This window comes from Podarcis tiliguerta, assembly GCF_965153285.1.
Source record: "Podarcis tiliguerta genome assembly, chromosome: 1".
NCBI lineage: Eukaryota > Metazoa > Chordata > Lepidosauria > Squamata > Lacertidae > Podarcis > Podarcis tiliguerta.
The window spans coordinates 78,533,967-78,551,482 of NC_139534.1; the positions used below are offsets into that span (position 1 = coordinate 78,533,967).

Below are 17,516 nucleotides of genomic sequence, written 5' to 3' on the forward strand. Positions count from 1 at the left end.
AGCAAGCTTGTACTCTTTGGCAAGAATGTATTGTACAATGTCATCTGAAGAACTCTGTATGTGTATGCTTTGCTTTTCCAGATGTCTGAGCTCAACATGTGGACACCAGGAGCATTCTGGAGATGGCAGCAAGATCAGTGGCAGCAGCATGCACCCACCTCTCCTTCTTCGTGCAGAGCCCTCTTTGGGCATATAACACATGAAGGGGGCTAATTCTTGAATGTTCACACTGGGAAACTGAGCCTATTTGAGCTAACCATCATCTACAGTGGGATGACAAGGATTTATAAAACCAGCACCTCAATGTTCTCCTCCTCTATGTTGATGCAGTTTACCATGAAAGACCGTGAGGTGCAGATTAGGAAGCCTCTGGTTCAAATCACACTTCTTCCATTATCTCACTATGTAGGCACAGGCAAAACACTTTTTCTTTCTGAGCCTCAGCTCCTCAACCTGCAGTTTGTGGGTAGTAATGCTGACTGGCCTTAAAGGGTTATTGTTATTATTAATAATAATAGTAGAACACCTTTCAGTAAGAGTTCTAACTTAACTGTAAGGACTGAAATGGGATAGTGCATTGTACATGAAGTGTTTTCAACACTGTAATTACAACGGAATAACATGCCTCGCTGTCAGGGGTTCAGGAGCAGAGGCACAGGAAAGGGAGGAAATGGAGAGCGAGGGGGAGGAGTCCGAAGGAAATGTCAGCGATGACAGCGGTCCGAGGTCTCTGAGTCTTTCCAGCGAATCGGAAGATTCACAGAAAGGGGCTCCCATGGTCAGGGCAAGGGGGGTGCCTAGGGGGACACCCCAGGAAGAAGGGGCCAGAGGGGACTCAGAGAGCAGCAGTTGGAAATCAGGACCAGCGTCCACACCAGAGTGCAGTAGGGGGGAGGAGTCCCAGGCATCGGGATCAGGCGGCGCGCTGCCAGCAGGAGGACAGGAGGCAGGACTGGCCACGCCTCCATCGGGGAGCGAGGAAACGGTCGAGAGGAAGGTTGAAGGCTGGGCGCGCGCGCCAAGTTCAAATGTACAGGAGGGCGGCGCAGTTGGCAGCCCGGATAGGGAGCCAGGTCCTAAAGCCCGCCGAAGAGAGCGGGAGGAGTCAGGGGGGTCAACGTCTGCGTCGGAAGAATCCAGGAAGGAAGGGACCCCGGGGGGTAGCAGGACCCAGAGGAGAAAGGAGAGACGGAAGAGGTGGAGTAAGGCTAGAATCTTAAACTGGTGTACAGGGGGCGGAGATTCAGATGGAGCTTCGCCGGTCTAAACCCTAGACGTAGAGCTGGGGCGCTCCGGCTAGAAAATGGAAACTGTACTTCAATAAAGACTTTTGTACATTACTACCGGCTAGCGTTGGTCCTCTGTGAGCTGGGACCTGGAGCCAGCTCTGACACTCGCTCTTTGTACCACCACACTATAGATTTCTTTCCTTGTCATTTCTTTCTTGTGAATCCTATTCCAATAAGGCATGGAGAAACACTGGTGCTGATGTGAATATTGTTCTAGCAACTATTTTCATCTTCCCAATCACTTCTGGTTTGCAATAGAAAGTGATACAGGGGATATCCATCTGCATAATTCCCCCAATTCACTTCTTTTTGCAAAACAGGATTCGTGATGGCATAGAGGCTATGGCATCTGAAACAGGAAAAGATTATATGCATGTTGTCGGGTGTTCAGTGGGTCAGCTGCCTGCTGCCTTAGGTTGCACTTGGCCTAGAATTTCTCATGTATTGACATCTCCTCTAAACAATGCCCATGGCCTGTATTGGAAATGTACAGTTCTTGAAATTCCATATCTCACTTTAAAGCAAATGCACTGTTATATACCGTCTCTGTGCTCATCCTCTTGCCAGTGCTCAGCAAATCGATGATTACATGTTTGGGATCAGAAAACCATGACCATAAAACCCCTGCACCATGTGATATTTTATATCACCACTATGATATTTTATTATGCATTTATTATTACAACTGTATTTATATAACTGCTTTGATTTTTTATGTTGTATAGATAGAATGCTATGGCGTTGACATTGGTGTTCTATACTGTAACCTGCCCTCTGGTCTTTTGACAAAAGGAGGAAGGAAGGAAGGAAGGAAGGAAGGACCACAATACCTCAAGGACCGCCTCTTCCCTTATGAGCCTACCCAGACCCTGAGATCATCTTCCAAGACCCTCCTTTGTGTGCCACCTCCTTGAGTGGTCCAGAGGGTGAAAACATGAGAATGGGCCTTCTCTGCAGTGGCTTCCCGTCTATGGAATGCTCTCCCCAGGGAAGTTCGCCTGGCGCCTTCATTATACACCTTTAGGCGCCAGGCAATAATGTTCCTTTTTAACCAAGCCTTTGGTTGATCTTATTGCCATCCAACACCCTTTTAGAATGTGGATCTTTTTGGGGGGTGGGGTTTATTGGATTATTGTTTTTGGTTTGATTTTATATGTTGTGGTCTTGTTTGTGAACCGCCCTGAATAAATAATAATAAATAATTATTATTTTAAGGGCCGGTGTCAATGTAGTGCTTCAAAGATGGGTCAATAAAAATACCAAGTCACTGAAAAGGTACACTGAAAATATATGATAACAACGTAAGCATTCTACTGCATGAGGCCAAAGGCCCTTCTAGTCCAGCATCCTGTTCTCACAGAGGCCAACGATACACCTATGGGAAGCTTGAAAGAAGGACCTGAGCACAACAGCACTCTCCCATGTTAATCCAAAAGAAATGTAGACAATACAGCTCATATTGTTGTTCTTCCTAACCTACTTTTGTCTCTCTTGATTCATCCCTTCATCCCTTCATTGCAAATCTATCCCCACCTTGTTTTTGTGTAAAGTCCATTTTTCTTGGAAACAAAAGTCTGTTGCGGGGGGGGGGGCATTCATTACTTCCTATGAAGTTATCACTGCCACTTTCATAATAAATTATTGCAGGGAATAATTAAAATTTCAGAACTGCACAAAGCCCCAATGTCCTCAAATAGCTGAAGCCCAGAAATTCCTTTGTTACTAATCCTGTGCTCTCTGGAGTCAGTGGACCATCACAAAGCATAAAAATAACTGGTGCCTCACAGCAGACCTTTACTTCTTGCCATCTTAAATTTCACTGTGAGACTTGATGGGCCTTTTAAAAGGGGTTGATGTTTTCTCTTAGTAAGCAGCCAGAAGCCTTAGCTATTCAATTGCGACTGAAAGATTTCTTTAAAAACCTATTTGTGGGGTGTTTCTTTGTTTAAACACTTTCCAGTGATGGACTGTGTGCCCAGCAGAAACCTTTTAAAAATTCAACACACACCTAGACTACATAATAAATCTTTACTGAAAACTCATTTCTTATGAAAATAATAATTTTATACCTTGAACAAACATCACAGTCACACGTGATTTCCTATTTAGCTTACTGTATTGGTTGTTCACTCTCTTTCCTATTTCTTCTACTGTATATATTTCTATTTTGTAATAAATTGCAAACCTACAGAATAAAGTTTTTTCCCCATACAAGCTGACATTTAAACAATTTCACAGCCACAACAGAGAAATTGCTACTACATTTTTCTTTCCAAAATACCTTGCTTTTTTATTCATCCTTTATATTCCCAAGTTTCATCTTTTTTCATAGTTTCGCTTAGAGATACACAAGTTATCTCCTTGCCTTGTGTGCCTTTTCTTTATTGTGACACATATTATTATTGCTGTTAGGGCTAAACTGAGTTTTCACCTACAAAATTTTGCAGGGCAAAAGGAGTAAGGAGATAAGTTATGGAGGGGGAGGTCCAGAAATCCCTCTTGCTCAATTCTTTCCAGTACTATTTGTGTGTGTGTGTGTGTGTGTGTGTGTGTGTGTGTGTGAGCTTCAGCACTGTATTATTCTATCATTAATCTAAGGCACATATATAGTAAGAAGTAACAATAACCGAATCTAACAAAGGCACTAAGAAAAAGAATGCTTCTGAAAATCCTTATTTAATTTTGGCCAAAGCTCTACATTGAGAAAGTAATGCAGCCAGCTACAAGACTGACTTGCTGATGATCTAATTAGAAATTGTTGGTGAAACTAGCAAGGTAAGAGCAGATTCTGAGATATGATCTGCATAAGGTAGAGAGATAAAAGGGTCTATAGAGCACAAGACATTACTTCCAGTAACTCTTACTGGGAGGAGTGTCTGGACAGAGGAGCTGCAAGGAGATAAAATGGGGGAGACCGTAACATTATTTATTTGCACTGCTAGTCATTTAAATATATTTTTTTTAAGTCTCTGCACAACTAACCCAGAAAATAAAAGCCAAAGGCATTGCATAAAACCAGACAATGCTTTACAATAAAACCGTTAGAAAACCTATAAAATAAACCTAGAAGATGGAAGAAAATGTAAGCCGCAGAAAACGTTTCATCAATAAACAAGAACACTGTTTATATAATCCATCAAATACAGTATAACCACATTTTACACAGGGTTTGCTTCCAAGGGTTCCATCTGTACTCAAGCCTTTGGAACCGCCCCCCCCCCCCCCCCAGGGCATCCCAGGGCTTCCGGAACCAGTGTGCTGCCTCCATAAGCCCCAGAATGATCTCACGAGATCTAACGGGAACACGCAAGTTCCTCAAATATCTCGCAGGAGCATTCCAGGCCAAACAAGAAAAGAGAACCTTGCTTGGAAAGCAAGATAGAGTTTAAAAGCTCTTTTTGCGCTGGGAGAATCTGGTGCGAAGAGTTTTTAAGCTCTCTGCCTTGCTTCTCAAGCAAGGTTCTCTCAACATGCCAGTGCCACATATAACTTGAAGGATTTCAACCAGTCAGCTTTCAAATACATATAGGTGAAATTGCACAAGTTGAATGTGCTTAAGAAGTGATCATACTGTAGATTTTACCTGGCACCAAAAATGATGTTAATGATGGTGCCAAGCAAGCCTCCCAAGGGAAAGCATTCCACCATGGGGGAACCATAGCTGAAAATGCCCTCTCCCTTGTTGACTTTCCTCAGGGGAGAATCTCATATTAAGACCAAAATGCCCAGGTGGGTTTACAGCAGAAGAGATGCTTGAAAAGATATTGCGGTTATGAGCTGTACAGAGCTTTATAGGTCAATACCAGCATGCTGAATGAGCTTGGAAATGTATAGGCCGCCAGCGTAGCTGTGCCAGGATCGGTGTTATATGATCAGCTTGCATTAAGCCTATCAGCAATAAGGCAGTCATATTCTGCCACCAGCTGTAGCTCCTGAAAAGTCTTCAAAGTTAGCCCCACGTAAAGCACGTTACAATAATTTAATTATGAGGTTACTCCACATGACTGAGGCTACGTATGCCTCAGAAGACAACAGAAGATTCTGGAGGATCTCAAAATTATGGACCTGCTCTTCCTCAACTGTCCCACTCAATTGGACGCCACTCAATAAGTGGGACAAGCCCACGTTTAAACTTGATGGAGTTACCATGTCACATCTCATTTGACTGTAACCCTAAGCATGCCAACTCTCCCATGACCAAAGGAATTGACCATCCCTCCCCTTGACAGGGTTCTGTGGGGAGAGAAAGGTCAGAGGTAACAAGTGTGGAAGCTGCAGTGCCCATGGCTGCATCTAAAGACTCAGGGCCAGCCCAACCCTGAGATAAGGTGAGGCAACCACCTCAGGTGGCAGGATCAACAGGGGAAGCAGATTAAGCCTCCAAAGAAGGCATCACCGGCTGCTGTAGCCACTGCCACGGTAGCAGCAATGTTTGTGGCGTACTCCTTGGAAGCTGGATCTGCTACCTCCTTGGCAGTGTTCCCCCAATGCTGCCTCTACTGCAGCCTCTCAGCAAATAGGAGGCCCTGCTGGTCGTCTCCTGCCCCGCCCAGCATGATTCAGAATGGGCCCCTTTCCCTTCTGCAATTTTCTTTTGAGTCCCACTTCAACTGCCAGGCAAGATTGATTTGATTCCTCTGCCCTTGTTCCTGATATAAATCTTCACTCACCCAGTCTTCTCTGGCCAAAGTAGGGGCATTTTGCGGTTTGCCTCAAGTGGCAAAAAGGTAACGACTTAATTCATAGAATATGTTGTAAAACGTGATAGTCAGTATGGTTTGGTGACAGACCAGAAAGACCCATGTTAAAATCCCTCCTTACCGGATGGTTTTGGATCAGTAACTCTCACCGTGCCTAACCTACCTCAAAGGATTATTGGGAAGATAAAATGTGGGAGGAGCATGAACACCACCCTGAGCTGCTCAAAAGAAGGGAACGATCAAAATATAATAAACAAAGCATAAATGATACCGGCCGTGAACAATGCAGAGGAACTTTGGCACCTTTCTCAAATCCTGAATGTTACTATGCAAAATAAGAACAAATATCTAATTTCCAGCTTGGCTACCTAACATGTATGTTTTGACACGCCAAATAAATTGCATGCGTTTATAATTATATTGATGCATAACTGGAAACATTCGTGTACTCTACTGAAATACATAGAACTGATTTTAGATATTGAGGTTGTGCTTGCCTATGGATGTTACTTTGGGGGGGGGGGTAGGTATTCCTGGGCTCAAAATAGAAGTTGGAAAAGATTATCCTTAAAGAACCACATATGACAAAACTGACAAGTTTTTAGATTCATAACATCTTGCACTAAACATAAAACCATGAAGATTTCAGGACTATTATTCTGGTTAGTATTATTTTAAAAATGTACTTTACATGAGAAGTTCTTTGTAGAATATGAATAAAGCTTAAGATTACTCATAACTGAAATGGTGAATGAACATGGCTACAATACATGCTTGTTCTTGCTCCCCTTTTTAGTTCTATTAAGCAAGGCAAGATAAAAATAGAGCCACTCACTCATGCTGCTCACTGTCTCAGGGATTTATATTCCTTTTTATTTAATGTTCCTATAGTGTTTGTGGTTTTTGTTTGCTTAAAGCTGTTTGCTTTTTAAACTGAAACATATACAACAGTCTGCAAGAATCTGATTTTTTTAAAGAAAAAACCTCAATGCTGAACAGTTCGTTTTAAAAAGCCAGAAATAAATGGTAGAATTAAACCAGATGGCAGTTAATTTAAATTCTTGCTCAGGAATCAACAATATTGACCTCAATCACACCAGTTTCAGAATAACTGCTTGAAAAGCAAACAGAGATAAACGACACCATTGCCTATTTGTTCAAAATATAAACAAAATGCATTTTTCATTTTATGCAGCATGTCGACTGTCCTGATTTCTGGAAAACCAACATACTTTTCTTTATTCCAAAGCAAATGCCATACTAAAAGCACACAACGTACAGAATAAGCTCAGCAGCCATTTGGTATCTACGGTACACACACAGAAAAAATTAAATTACAAAAAATATATGCTTGAAAACACCCACAAACCATCACATATACACATCTCTGCATAATTATAGAGGAATACAAGAACTCTGACTTGAAGCCTAGCAACAGTATCCAAGTATTAGTTAGTCTGCTAATCAACTACCCAAAACTCACACACCACCACCTCAATGTGTTTCATATTTAAAAATAAAACCCCTCTTGTTTCTATCTTCAGAGCTGCTGAAGGAGAAGGTAAACGATAAAACAAACCTTGTTCACTTGAGGAAGAACAACCCATGTCATTTAATCCATCTGATAATTCATCTCACCACAAAGAGCCAAGGCAAAACAAAATAAAAAGATTTAAAAATAGGTTATCCAAGTAAAGGATTCTCAGTTCGCAGCATATTTAATATGTGCATAGCTGTATTTAAAGAGACCTTCAAGATTCCTATATATATTATTGCTGGTTTTTTGTATCTCCATCCTATAGAAGCCATAGTAAAAGCTGTATAGCAAATGCTTTCTAAACCTTCTGTGCTCATTTACTTGCAGACAGCTGTAGACTGGATGAAAACAATCAGGGATTAACTTTTCTATTCATCACAGCTTTTAATCCATTACTTTCCCTTCAGTCTTCAATAAAAATAAATAGATAAATAAAAATAAAAATGCTGCAACTAATTGCAGTAAGAAGAGGGCAAATACATGTCAATCAATGGGGTTTAGCTGCTGGACAGTTTGTTAAAGCCTTGCAGTGTTCAAAGATGCAATGTTGGTTTTCAGCACAAAAATAAAATGGTATTGTGCAGACACTGAACTGTAAGATCTTTCCAGATCTCAACAACAATTGACAGTGCCCAGTTATTTTAGAAAATGCTCCAATATATCAGAAATGTTTATAAAAGCTTATTACTGGGAATGTAAGATTTGAAAAATGCAAGGTGATAGGTTGTGTTCAGTGTGATGCTTGAAATACAAATGTGTGTAAAAGAAATTTGTGACAGATTAACTGGATACCTTTCACTCCCTGAATGTCAGTAAACAATAAAGATGTCTTGTTCTTTCAAATCATGTCATAAAATAAATTACCTTGAAATGTGACTTTCAGTCTTAATATTTTATCTTTTTGCCCCTGCCTCTTATCGTTCCAATGAAGAATTTGATCAAATATGAAACTGACAAGTGTTAATGATATAAGAATTCATTTCTTATAGGGCAAGGGATTCTAGTCCAATCCTTTTCCCATTAAGTACTGGAAATGGGGTGTAACAAGTGCACTGATAATGAAATACCCCAATCAAGGGACTTATTTAGATGTAATTTGCCCCTCAGAATGGGAGGGGCACTCATGGGATCTCCTAGCTCCACCTCTTTACCCAAGGAGACCGTAAAGAGGTCACAGAGGAGAAGCTCGTTGAGAAAGGTGGGGTGAATAGAAGTTCCTTCAAACAGGCCCCTTGATGTTATGTCCCTGTTGCAGGATGGTATTGCGAGTTGCGCAAATGTTTAGGATAAGGAACTGCTACTCGGGGTTGTGTATTTCTTTGACACAACACACACACACACACACACACACAGAGAGAGAGAGGTGTCCTGGGATACAACCTAATTGTTGTATAAGCAAACCTCAGTACAGACTATAATGCAAGACTGATTGAGGATAATTATCAGCAGATACTGAAGACGTGTTCCAGAAACAATTCAAAGTGGTGGTTATGAAACACAGCGCACTACATGATTCGGGGCCAGGTTATCTGAAAGACCACATTCTCCCTTAAGTTCTTAGCCTGGTTTTATGATCTTGAGAGAGATCCTTCTGTCTGTTCCATCAACATCTGAAGCACGTTGGGTAGAACTTGAGAAAGAGTCTTGATGACTCGTTCCAAAGGAGGCTCAGATAGTCCTGTCTGTAATGAACTTTCTCCAGGAGGCAAATATAATAATATTAAGATAAGCCTTTGGCTCATAAATATTTTATATATGTTGAAACTGGTTTTAAGTGGTTCTTTTTATTGGTTTTACCTAACACATATCTTTTTTACTTTGCGTTTTATTGCATTTAGGACTATATGGGATGTTAGAGGAGGGATAGTACCTCTGGTGGCGAACACATTTGGTCCGCACCCTGCACTTACCTTCTAGAAGCTGTCAGCATGTGACAGTGGCCATACCCTGGAAATGGCTTTGATTGGCCAGCTAAATCAGGCAAAGGTGGCCTATAGTTCTCGATGAGTTAGGGACTTCCCCTGCATGCAAAAACAGGCTCTGGCAGATTGAGCGGATGAAACCAATAGTGGGTCTAATGGTCAAGAAGGCAATTACTGCATGTGTTGTAGAGGAAAGTGAGGGGTAGATGGGGCTCATCAACCTGAGAAGGTAGCCCATCTACGAGAAGGGAAACCTCTGCTGGATGTCTTGCAGGATATCTTCAGGAGAAGATAAGGCTAAAGAGTAAACCCTACAAAAAACCAGAGTGGAGTCCCTAAGATGGTTGGATGGCGCCTGGTATGCCTTCTTCTGGCAACTCCTGCAGCCAAGCTGGTGCCAAACATATTGCTCTGTTTTCATTTGGACCACATGAGCGAGGCCAAGAGGGGGGTCTTGTTGTCTGGGCAGCCCAGGACCTCCATATACACTGCCCAGACTTGTGCCCCAGGAAAGTCATTTCGGTGCTGTTAAAGCACCGGTTTCACTTCACTCCCAGAGGTGCATTCCACCGTCTTTTGGGACAGATGGATGCCAACAATTATATTTTGTTTCTATTGTGAGGCACTTGAGTACCATTTAGTGGAAAGGTGGATCACAATTTTTTTTTTTTTAAGGATAAATAATGAAGGAATGGAAATCTAACAGTGCATCCCGATGTATGCAAACACAAAAATAACCCAGAAATTGTTGATATAGGATGAGGGCTTGTCCAGTGATATATTCCTTTTGGTCTGAAGTTGTTACTCGTATCAATTTTGTATTGGCAAAATGCTTGATATTTTCAGGTATTCATCCGCTTTTATCTCTGTAGTATAAGGCTTAATAAATGGAAAACAGATGTAGATTGCAAGCCCTTATGGTGAAGTGGAAGTATTAAAGCCCAGATGGATAAATACCCACCGTCTATTACACAATAGTTTTAGACCTCGCTGTCCTGGCTACATTCAAATATATTGTATAGAGACATCAATTCATGTGGGAACCTATTTGGACAATGGGAGGGTTTATATTAACTTATATGTTTAATTTAAGATTTGTGTCTTTATGGTCACTCTATCCACACTGTGAGCTGATGGTGGTGTCAGCATGGGAATGGCCTGTGAGATCCCGCAAGGGCATCTCTTGACTTCCAGATCCAGTGCCCCAAGTGGACCTTGCCCCGCCCCTGCCTCATTTCCACGTATACATGGAACCCTTGGAACCAAACACCCACGTAAGATAGGGCATTACTGTACATAGTGAGGTTCCTGCCTAATGTTCATGAAGTGTATCTGAAGTGCAATCACCAGTGAATGGAATTCCAAGTACGGTCAGACTATATTTTACTTTCTTGGGCTCCATGATCACTGCAGATGGTGACAGCAGCCACAAAATTAAAAGAAGCCTGCTCCTTGAGAGAAAAGCAATGACAAACCTAGACAGCATCTTAAAAAGCAGAGACACCACCTTGCCAACAAAGGTCCGTATAGTAAAAGCTGTGGTTTCCCCAGTAGTGATGTATGGAAGTGAGAGATGGACCATAAAGAAGGCTGATCGCCAAAGAATTGATGCTTTTGAGTTGTGGTGCTGGAGGAGACTCTTGAGAGTCCCATGGACTGCAAGAAGATCAAACCTCTCCATTCTTAAGGAAATCAGCCCTGAGTGCTCACTGGAAGGACAGATCGTGAAGCTGAGGCTCCAATACTTTGGCCACCTCATGAGAAGAGAAGACTCCCTGGAAAAGACCTTGATGTTGGGGAAAATGGAAGGCACAAGGAGAAGGGGATGACAGAGGACGAGATGGTTGGATAGTGTTCTCGAAGCTACCAGCATGATTTTGACCAAACTGCGGGAGGCAGTGGAAGACAGAAGTGCCTGGCGTGTTCTGGTCCATGGGGTCACGAAGAGTCGGACACGACTAAATGACTAAACAATACTAGAATTTATCTTCTACCCCTTCTAACTCCTAGCATGGCTGTCAGCCCAGCAGCAGATCTATGATGTCCCCAAAGGCTACATATCTTTCTGTCCTTTTGAGCATCAAGGTCAGCTAATGTGACTTTATGGAAGCGAATGTTCCCTGAGAGCCAGAAGCATGCACTCATAACTGCCACCCCACAGGAAAATAAGTGTACATATGATGCTGTGTAATATATTGGACATTTCCTGTAAAAACAGGAAATGGTTGAAACATGCTTATAAGGGTAGCATGGACCTCCATGACATGGAAAAGGATACAGCTGCAAAGATCTCATGAAAAAAGCATGCTTCAGCCATTCCCCTCTACCACTTAGTAAACACTGAGCAAAGCAGTCCTCAGCATTCTTCAGTGTAACATCTATAGAGAAGGCTCTAACCCATGCCCTACTCTATAGTAGTCCCTAAATGACAGAATATGGCACAGCATCTCCCCAGATTATATTTCAGCTGATAATTGAGGATATCCAATGAAAGAAGAAAGTCTTTAGCCATACTCAGAGTAGATAAATTAAAATCAAGGGACAAGTCCACTTTTTTAAATAGGCCTTTTCTGAGTATGGTTAACATTAGATATTATTACCCATTGTTACTACACAATGTACAAAATGGAAACATCTGGTATCTCCACTGGTCACAATCATCTATGAGTATGTATGTATGTTCTTTACTTATAATTGAATATAGTAACTTTATTGATTAGAAGTCATAATTTACATGCTGATATATATATATTTATTACATACCTATATCAGTTTCCTTGTGATTCTTGATATATTCAGCGAGCTCAAAATTTCCAGCAATTATTGCCACCTAAAAGATGAGAGAACACAGTGCATTTAAGATTTTGGGGTTAAATTTTATGTCCCATATGTGATTAAAATTCTAGTAGCAGATACAGAGAAATATTGAGTAGATACTTTTCCCTATATAGCATCCTTGCTGATGCTTATTTTTAAACTTTCACATACAGTTCATACGCATGCTGGCTGTAAAACAGATGCTTTGGCTTTCCATAAATGCATATTTTAACATCATAGGACTCATGTTGCCCAATGGTGATTCATAGAAATAGTTTTTTGGCCACAGAATTGGTAGAAGCACAGTTGGCACCAACACCTCCAAATATTGACATATTCTTCCATCAACAGACAAAAAAGTAATGGATTACAATACACAAACAAAATAAAAGAAGATTCACTGGAGGAGGCCTTATTAAGATTTTGCAGAAATTTACTTGGTTGGGTTCTGATGCAAAATATTGTGATCAATCAGGTGTTTTTGACAGTAGGGACACTGAAAACTGCTTTATACCAGGTCAGACTATTTGCCCATCTCAACTGGATAAATTAGCTACTTCCTGATCTTCTTTTTAACTTATGATACCAGTAACTGAACCCGGAACCTACAGCACCCCAAAAGCATGTTCTCTGTCATACCGTATGATTATCTCTGTTGCAAATGCCACAATGCTCCCCACTCGAATATTTGTAAAATAATCATAAAATTTACCGCTTTTAAGCTGTTCAGTTTGAAAAAAAATTCTGCTGTGTTGTATTTGTATTGATTATATTGTATTTCATATGTTGTATGATGCTTTAATGGCCTTTGGGACAAAAAGTGGCAATCAGATGAATAAATAAAAGGGAGTCAATGTCAAGGCAGTTAAATGTGTGTTCACATGACAAGATGGAAATTGTAATTGGCTCTGCAAATACCTGCAAACATTATTCCTTAACCTGTCTTTCCTTTAAGGAGTTCCTGTAAGGCAGGTTAGAGGAGAGAGAGTGACTGACCCAAAGTCACCTAGTACTCTTAGGTTATACAACATGGACTTTCAAGCTAAATTAGGAAGACTGCAGCATCTTCATCTATGAAGACTACAATATTAATCAGTTAAAAACCAGATAGGAGGACTAAATGGATTGCCCATATAATGGATGAATGAATGTAAGAATCTCTATTTCCCCAGGAATCTGGATTGGAACCAACGCTTTTTAACTTCTTGGTAAATGATCTAGGCTTAGGGCTGAGCACTGAAGTGGCATGTTTACTAGTGATGACAAATTATTAAGGGAGCAAAATCAAAAAAGGGATTGCAAGGCACTCCAAACTGAGAGAATAGGGAACAACATGGCTAATGTGGATCAATGTTAAATGTAAAGTGATGTATGATGTATATACAGTAATGGGGTCTGAGCTGGCAGTGACTGACCAGGAAGGAGAACTTGGGGTTGTGATGTATAGCACAATGAAAACATTGATTCAGAGTCCAGCAACTGTTAAAAAGGTGAATTCCATGTTAGGGATCATTAGTCAATATTGTAAACCTGAGGTGCAAATCTATGGTGCACCCACACCTGGAATTTTGTGTATAGTTCTGGTTACTGTATCACAAAAAGTATATTTTAGAGTTGGGAAAGGTACAGTAAAGAACAACTGAAATGATCATGGGACAGAAACAACCCCCCTGTTACCATTATTTGAGCACTCTTAGTTTAGAGGGGGAAGGAAACAAGAAAGGGAGAGATAATGTGTGGGCAGCGTAGTTATGCATGTTGTGAAGGAAGTGGGCTTTAAAAAGCTATACTTCCTGTCATATAAATAATAGTAGAACCTGGGCTCATCCAAGTAAACCAAATGGTAGAAGATTTAGGACAGACTGTGAATAGTTGGAACTATGGAATTCATTACTGTAAGATGTGGTGATGACCACCAACCCAGACAGCTTTTAAAAGGGATTAGACAAATTCCTCAAAGATAAGATTATTAAGGACTGCATACTACCTTCAGGAACAGATGCAGCATGCCTTTGAATACCAGCTTGCTAGGGAACAGCAGTGGGAGAGAGCTATTTCCCTCATGTCCTACTTGAGGACTTCCCATAGGCATCTCGATGGCTACAGCGGAAATTACTAGGCTAGACAAGTCCCTGGCCGGAGGCATCAGGGCTGTTCTTATGTCCTTAGAACAGACCCACCACCAAAGGGAAGGGAAACCTGCAAAAAATGTTAATGCACGTGGCAGGATTCAACTAATAAATCCCTGCACAAAGACTTCTGCTTGTGCAGAAGTCCCCCTTGCTCCCCCACCCAAATTGGGGGCTGGGGGCTTGCTCTCCAAATTGGCTTGGGGGCTGGGAGAGTCCCTGGAACGGCATGTGGTGAGAGAAGAGAGATTTTCTGTTAGGGGATTGCCCTAGTGGAAGAACTGCCATATTACAACGTTGAATTCCCCCCCACAGTAATTTCTGAGTAAATTCTGATAGTGACTTTGATTGAGTAAATGAGGGTGATTGGGGGGTGGGGTTTCATGCTTATTTTAGTCACCTCTTTACGACTGTGTGCTAACCTTCCTACATGTCTAATCTGCCTCACCACTGAAAATTTATTCAAGGTACCCTTACCTGATTGTCACTTTTTAACTATGATATCTAGCAAAAGAAGAGCATTGCCTTTGCAATTCTAAGAAACAAAACTTGTCATGTTCAAGAGTTAAACGCTCTATTTTATATGTGTACAATTTCCTATAGTGGGACGCGGGTGGCGCTGTGGGTTAAAGCCTCAGTGCCTAGGGCTTGCCGATCGAAAGGTCGGCGGTTCGAATCCCCGCGGCGGGGTACGCTCCCGCTGTTCGGTCCCAGCGCCTGCCAACCTAGCAGTTCGAAAGCACCCCTGGGTGCAAGTAGATAAATAGGGACCGCTTACTAGCGGGAAGGTAAACGGCGTTTCCGTGTGCGGCTCTGGCTCGCCAGAGCAGCGATGTCACGCTGGCCACGTGACCCGGAAGTGTCTTCGGACAGCGCTGGCCCTTGGCCTCTTGAGTGAGATGGGCGCACAACCCTAGAGTCTGTCAAGACTGGCCCGTACGGGCAGGGGTACCTTTACCTTTACCTTTAATTTCCTATAGTACTGTGCACTTAATTCACAGATAAACATCATATAGTGTGCTAAGGTACAGAGAGAATGAGTGATTTGGCAATACCCATTGCAACTGACATTGTTATGATTCTCTCCACGGTAATAGTTTTATACATGTAGTGAAGCTAAATAGGACTCTCTTCCACAAATACATTCATTAACCTCAATAAGATAAGCAGCCAATCAGTGTAAGTATCTCTGAACCTGCCCTTTAGCAATGAATGCGCCATAATTTTAAGAAATATGTGATTATTTTTTGTGGGCTGCAAGCTCTCTGTAGCAATGGAGCTTGGAAAAATAAACATCTGTCTTAATTCAGGCTGTTTCTGGCAGGCTCCATTCATGTAAGTTCAAATACTGTAATGTTCATTTAGAGATAAGGGGTATGGGCTCATCATCAACTTATGCTCATCCAATGACAACAATTTATTTTAAGCAACACAACCTCTCAGTCTTAACACTCAGAACTCAAACACTGAAGAGTTACAGCTATTAAATCTAAGACACATTTTTTAAATGACAGAATATTTGATGTGAAGCAGTAAATCTCCTCCACACAAAAAAGGTAAATATGTTTTATAGCTCCAGAGAGAGACATTTTCATTAATACTGCTCAAGCATTAAAATGGAAGAACAGTAACAGCTCCCTCCTGATCTTGACAGCAGCTCATTTCCAAAGGAACCGTCAGTCTCAGCTCAATTTATCTGAATGTGGCTGAAACATGGTGTCAAGGTGTAACAGCAAAAAAGGAAAAATATTTCCACACTTTATGACAAAACATTAAAAAGCACTATGCATAATAAAAAATGCAATACTTTAACACAATCAGTTCACTGCCTGTGTAGCTTAGAGATACCTTTGGAAAAGCTGACATTCTTTTGTAATTTAATTATGTCTCGAATATTAGGAGCCTGCGGCCAAATAATTGGCTACTTAGTTTTCATTAAAGCTCTTAAAACTCCATACAGTGGTACCTCTGGATACGAACGGGATCCGTTCAGGAGCCCCGTTCGCATGCAGAAGCAAACACAACCCACGTCTGCGAGTGCATGGGTCACGATTTGCCGCTTCCGTGCATGCGTGTGACGTCATTTTGACCATCTGCTCATGCGCAAGTGGTGAAACCCGGAAGTAATGTGTTCCGTTACTTCCGGGTCACCGCAGAACGCAACCCGAAAGCGCTCAACCTGAAGCACATTTAACTCAAAGTATGACTGTATTTCCACTTACAGTTTTCAGCCCACTCCTTACCTGGTCCACTTCATTAAGCAACTCTGCCCTTGGCCTTTTAAGGATTCCAATCTCCCCCACATGCCCCATAACCCCAGTGCATACAGGTCCTCTCGACCTTAAACACCATGCAGCTTCTTCAGAGCCCTCCCTTTCAATTCATCCATATTTGAGCTCCTCTGCCTTTTTATTCAAGCCTCCTCCTTTTGCCTACTTGTCCTTTAGGTCCATGTTTTCTCAATTAACATGTGAGGAGGCCATACCTCTCCATTCTGATGGACCTGCTAGATGTTGACTTTAACATACAAAGCCCTAAATTACTTAGGACCCAATTACTTGACGAAAGACTTATCTCCCTACCTGCAAGGTTGGATCCTGTAATATGCAAGTCCCGTGGTCATATCAGCAAGCATACCTTGATATGTGATGGAATGGGATAGGACCTTCTTTCGGTAAGCCTATTTGTGGAACTCCTTCCCTATGCTACCCCTCATTGATGGCTTTTAAAAGACTGCTTAAAAACCTTATTCATACAGGCATTGAGGAGAGGGCTGTGTGTTGATCTGGCTATCTTTTATGCTGCTGCTGCTACTATTTTTTATTATTAACTTAATGTGATTTGATTGTGTTTGACTTAATTCTAATGGGTCTATTGTGTGCATTTACCACCTTGGGAACCTACAGGATGAGATACTATTTATATTTATAAACAAATAAATGTTGCTGAACTTTCATGAATCCTGACTTTTGGCCACGCTGGTTGAGGCTGTTGAGAGCTAGAGTCCAGCAACCTTTGAATTAATTCCAAGTAATTTCAGTCCAAGAGAAGAGCTGTTTTTACCTGACAGAAAGATCAAGTAGTTTTATCTTGCTTTTCTATGGCTTCAATTGAACTACCCC

The 17,516-nt window shown here is 41.5% G+C and overlaps 1 protein-coding gene across 7 annotated transcripts in view; it reads right to left on the reverse strand.

Moving 5' to 3' along the window:
• SHANK2 (SH3 and multiple ankyrin repeat domains 2) overlaps window positions 1-17,516 on the reverse strand; it is a 339,067-nt gene that overhangs the window by 232,262 nt on the left and 89,289 nt on the right. For all 7 annotated transcript variants that reach the window (XM_083408317.1, XM_083408314.1, XM_083408318.1 and 4 more), the window contains exon 10: window positions 12,212-12,278. In XM_083408317.1, the coding sequence (XP_083264443.1) occupies window positions 12,212-12,278 (67 nt within the window). The remainder of the gene's footprint in view (window positions 1-12,211; window positions 12,279-17,516) is intronic.